This window comes from Danaus plexippus, chromosome 25 (assembly GCF_018135715.1).
Source record: "Danaus plexippus chromosome 25, MEX_DaPlex, whole genome shotgun sequence".
Classification (NCBI taxonomy): Eukaryota; Metazoa; Arthropoda; class Insecta; order Lepidoptera; family Nymphalidae; genus Danaus; species Danaus plexippus.
The window spans coordinates 1,194,803-1,200,510 of NC_083553.1; the positions used below are offsets into that span (position 1 = coordinate 1,194,803).

Consider the following 5,708-nt stretch of genomic DNA (forward strand, 5'->3'; position numbering starts at 1 on the left):
AATTGATGCACTTACCGGGCAGTGATAGAAAATTGTAGTAATTGTAGGTAGCAGGAGTGCCGAGAACGAAATGGACTACATCTAGATAAAGTAGTTGGCAAAAATCCCTTTTAATGCAAATTACTTAACCATAAATACTTACACATATACGTTATGTACAATAAATAAAAGAAATAGTGCTTAACAGTTTAGATTTGGATTTAAAAAGTGTAAGACTCCAAATCAATGATGGGGGTTCAGTTTCAACACTTAATCCGGTGGAAGTACGACTTGAACCGGCTGATGAAACTGCAATAATAGTTTTTGACAAGCAGCTTCCAGTGGGTGAAGCAACTTTATATTGTGAATTTATTGGGGAAATAAATGATAAAATGAAAGGCCTGTACTGTATAATAATGCATTTCAAATGACATCCTTTGGTGCCCAAAAAATCTCAGAAGGTCCTTTTATGCCTACTTTTAAGATACAAGGTCAGGTTTACCATTTGATAGGATCAAAGGCAGCTACGTGTTGAAGAGTACGTGCACCTTCGTGACGCCATGCAGCAAGATAATGTTACTGTGAATATGGGCCGTTTAGTTATGTTACCCTCTTCTTTTCTGGTGGTTCACCCAACACACCCGAACGTACTTAAGACGCTTTTTGTTACGTAAGCAAAAATGGACATAACGACTTATTTACTACTTTAACTACCAATCCCAAGTGGGATAAAATCACTCGGGAGCTTCTTGAGGGTCAAGTACCGAATGACAGTCTTTTCATGTTGATGGAGTAGACTCTTTCCCGGGTTAGCAGCTCTAGATATCTTTATGTTCACGTGCCGGACGAGCTAACTTTCAACATAGTTTACCCGGAAGCTTTGCGCTGAAGGATTTTCGTTCCATAGGTACTTAAGCCTCATGTGAAACTGATCTAGACAATGTTAGCAATAATTTAACTTAATAACAAATAAGGAGTTACACGCTGACGGAGTCTCGCCCACAGCTATTAATAATAATATTCTGCGGTTCCTTATATTTTTCCAAAGTATTGTGGATTGACATATTGTCCTACTAAAATACGACAGTTAATCTGTCTGTTACATCAAAACCACTGAACCGTGAGGAAGGACATATGCTACTTTTTTACGGAAAACGACGGAAACGTGGACGAAGTCGCGGGTAAAGCTAGTTCTAAATAAATCTGAAAATGTTGTGGATTTAAAAGAATTTTTTTTTTTTCAAAGTATCTAGTGACCTTCCAACTGTCCTGATATGTACAAAAATTTACAACTAAATAAGCTATCACTTTCCATAAAACGTCTGATATCTGAATAACAAGTAAAACCCGATCAATTTGTACGAATAACAACTTAGACTATCGTTCGTTTAACATACAACTATTAATCTGCACTTTTACCTCGATGTACGCCAGAGCACGAGTCAAATGTGTTATCGAGTTTATTGAAAATATATCACAATGAGTATAATTAACCAACTACTGGCTACAGCAATAAGTAAGTTGAAATGTGAAAGTGTATTAATTAATTTTTTTTCAAGACTTTTTTCATTAAAATAATTTTTTAGATGTTTTTAGTATTCCAAAAAAAAATTATAAAGGGTTTTTAAAACTTATTTGTGTGTTCGTAATAAAAAAAAATGTATAACTAATTATAAATATTGTAAAATAAAACATAATAACTTACCACTCCATAACAATGTCAAACAAACCGTATGCCATTACGATTTTTATTTATTAAACTAACCCCAGTGAAAGAAATAATGTGAATAAACGATTTAAATGTCTTAAATTTGGAAAAATCTATTTTAATCATAAATAAAACAATATAAAATTATACTGTAGTGTAGAAATATAAAAAAATATTAAGCAGAAAATTGGGATAAGACCTCAAAAAAATTAATAAATAGTTTATTAGCGTTGTATTCCTATAAAATAAAGTTTTATTTTTTTCAAAGAACATTTTAATATTCTTCTCATCACATATTGGAACGACAATTTAACCTATATAATAAATTTAATGAAGTAAGAGAATAAATATAATGACGTAAGTATTGCTTAAAAAAGAATTCAATGTAAATGGCCGATATATTAATTATAAATATTAATGATTTTTATACTCATATTTTCACGTATATCTGTGTATAATAAATACGATAAATACGAATGATTTTTTTTCTGCAGTATATATAATATATAGTTATAAAATGCATAGTTATAGCAAACATTGATGGACTACCTAAATTTTCGGACTACCCCCTGGGCCTCGCCGGATGCGGTTTGACCGAAACTGGGCGACTCAGTAATTTTATTTCGCGTTACTCTAATTTTGCTTTATCACAATTTCATTTACATCATGTGGGTTTATCAAAATTAAAAATTATGGTTAATTTAAAAATAATTTACCAACAAAAATTTCTTTTACAGTAAGTTACGTATGTACGACCTTGGGCCTACTATACACACTCCCGTCTTCTACAATCAAGCTCTTCGGTTCAGAAAATACACCATTAAATCGAATTATGACAAAAACTGAAATTTCAGTTATGGGAAGTATTTCGTCTGCTAGCACGCTTATAATAACTCCATTTTGTGGTTATCTTTTGGACCAATTTGGAAGGAAGCGTTCCTTAATTATTTTCTTTTTGCCACAATTGGTACGATTTCTAGATATTGGATACCGTGGAAAATATCTTTAAATAAATATTGTATTTCAGAGGCAATAAATATTTCCTTTTTTTTTAGCTGGCTTGGATATTATTGGTTTTAATGAAAAGAGTTGAAGCGTTTATTTGTGCGATGTTCCTCTGCGGTCTTAGTGGCAGTATATTTCCTATCGTTCCGGTCTACATCAATGAGTTTTGTGAACCATCCATCAGAGGAGCCCTCAGTTCCAGTGGTGTAATCTTCCATGGATTAGGAATGTTATTATCATATTGGATAGGTGGTACACAAGAGTATACTATAATCAACTATATAGGACTGAGTTTGGCGGTCATTGGTATGATATTGCTCTTGTTCTTAAAAGAATCACCCTTGTATTTGATGAAGAAGGGCTTGGAAAAAGTAAGTTTTAGTCTTTTTTTGTAATCAGAAAGTATTAGATGTATCATAGAAATATATGTTGGATATAATACTTTACAGGAAGCTGCTAAAACCATCACCTATTATAAAGGACTTAACCTTGATTGTAAAGAAATAGAAACTCAATTAGAGAACTTAAGACAAGTTATAATAGCAAGTGACATGAAAATAAGTATGATACATTCTTAAAAATTAAGGGAATGATTTGATTTTCATTGACCCTGATATTTTTATTACACAAAAATATTTTTACAGATGACATTCCAGAAAAGGACAGCTTAAAGACAGACACAAAAGCACCCCAGAAAAATGTATCAATATTAAAATTTTTAAGTAGGTTTACTAACGATAATGACCAAGTATTCAATATTAATTGTATAATTGTTTGTTCTACATATTATATCTGATATAATTTTTTTAAGACGATTTCTTATGTCTTTTTAAGGGAATTCGCCTTCTACTCGTCGAGCATTTATCGTACTATTCATTCTTTTTACCACATCTATATTTCAAGGCTTGGTTGTGGTGCAAATAAACGCAGAACCACTATTTGCGACTGCAGTTCCGAGCATGTCATCAACTTTATCGTCTATTATATTTGCCTTGACAATCATAATATCTGGCTTCGTTGAAGCCGTCTTAGTCGAAGCAATTGGCCGAAGAGTAAGTAATAAAGTTAAAAGATATAACAAATACAATGTAATAAAATGTAAAAAATTAAAATCTTTATTCCATATATTTATTTCAGGTGTTATTAATAGGCTCTTCACTGGTCACTGGTCTGATGTGTCTAATTTTAGGGACGCAAATACAATTTCAGTGGGGTCCAGGCTGGTTGACAGCAGGTTTCATTTATATTTATTCCATGACTTATACTTTTGGCGCTGGTTCTGTGCCATACGTTTTAACGGGAGAGATATTTCTTCCTGAGGTAACTATTTGTCGTCTTTTCTTTTTAACAAAGGGTCTCGAATTTTCTAATTAATTATGGATTTTTTTTTGTTGAAAATGAAAGTTTATCCTATACTCTCCAATTGCTTAAACTATTCAATCCAATTTCAAGTTAAAAATGTTATTCACAATTTCTAAAGTATTGTTTTAGAAACAAGACTAAAGTAGAGGCTGTTTATTTGATTAATAAAACTTAAGAAAAACAGTGTCGAGATCACATACAAAAAATTTTAACCATTTTTGGGACTTACACCTGAGTTTCGATACCGTTATGGAAAATTTATTTAATAACCTGGAAAATGAGTTACATTCTGAGGAGGATTTGTAGTTTGAAGGAATATCCAGTAATAAAAACAAGATACTTATAACGTTAGAAGTGCAATGATATAAATCGAAAATAATATATTAATTTACTGATTGAGATAAAATATTATATTTTTTAATACTTTTCTTTCCTTACATTTTCTTAAGTTCCATAATTGTTGCAAAATGTAAAACAATATTCTCGTTATGTTAATAATGACGAATTGTAAACTTGGATACCCGGACATTTATTTACACTCTAATATTTCGTATATGTCACAAGTCAGTCTCGTCTGAACCCCGTCTAATCGCTTAAATAACCCAAGGCCCTTAACACGAAGACATTTCGAATATATATGAGTACTCACGATTTTGAATTTAATCTTATTTCTTATATACATCTTACATTGTATAAAATATGTTGGTATTGTTTACTTCTCTTATGTTTCAGATCAAAAGTTTTGCCACCACCTTTATTTTTGAGTGGTCTTATTTTTGTACCTTTGTAATACTTTTTATGTTTAATCCACTCTTCAACGCTTTTGGTAAATATTTCAAATGTATATTTAAATATTGCCTTAAATAAAAATATATTGAAATATTTTTTAAATCTTAAACATTTACATATTAAATTCTTTTTTAATTTTAAAAAGTATTTAGAATACAAATAATATAATTTTACCTTTTGTTTTCAGGTCTGGGACCAATCTTTTTTATTTTTGCCGGTTGTTCTGTCTTCACGGCGGTATTCGCCTTCATTTATCTTCCAGAAACAAAAAACTTGTCAGTAGATGTAATTCAACTAAAATTTTTGGAAAAAAAATTTTTTTAAGTAGTATCGTGTGAATTAAAATTATATAATGTGTGACGATTCGTGAGGTTAAAAAAACATGAGACTTAACTATCACAAAGAGGACGACATCATTTTATATAATATAGTAAATTATTTTAAATTTATTCCTATAAAGTTATATATATATATATTTTTTATATTACATTAAATTTTTTTCTTAATATTTTTTTATATGAGCATGTTATATGTTATACGAATAACTGTGTTTCTTCATAATTTACTCTTTATGTATTTCTATTGAAAATAATAGAATAGCATTAATAGTATATTAATTTAGTAAGTGCTATGTTTATGTTTAAATTTACGAATATAAACGAATATAAGTTAAACTAGGATTTGCATGAGCCTTTGAATGTGATATAAAATTACCCAATATTTTATATCACATTCAGAAACAAAAGTTTACAAAAATAAGAAATACACATACTCGTACATTAAGTACATATATATATATGTACTTAATATAAAAAGGAGCTAAAAACCAGTGCATTCAATAAAACTTCTATATCTTCCTATGAAC

General features: G+C 30.1%; 1 protein-coding gene across 2 annotated transcripts; it reads left to right on the forward strand.

Annotated features, from left to right (window-relative positions):
- Window positions 1–1,397: 1,397 nt before the first annotated feature.
- LOC116775147 (facilitated trehalose transporter Tret1-2 homolog) lies at window positions 1,398–5,206 on the forward strand. Of its 2 annotated transcripts, none has more exons than XM_061524660.1 (9): window positions 1,398–1,495; window positions 2,425–2,654; window positions 2,743–3,063; window positions 3,142–3,253; window positions 3,337–3,414; window positions 3,527–3,744; window positions 3,830–4,012; window positions 4,787–4,880; window positions 5,031–5,206. In XM_061524660.1, the coding sequence occupies exons 1-9, from the start codon at window positions 1,459–1,461 to the stop codon at window positions 5,165–5,167; spliced, it is 1,410 nt and encodes a 469-aa protein (XP_061380644.1). In that variant the 5' UTR covers window positions 1,398–1,458; the 3' UTR covers window positions 5,168–5,206. The 2 variants fall into 2 exon arrangements, with proteins under 2 accessions (XP_061380644.1, XP_061380645.1); XM_061524661.1 differs by having other exon boundaries at window positions 3,142–3,238.
- The last annotated feature ends 502 nt before the right edge of the window (window positions 5,207–5,708 follow it).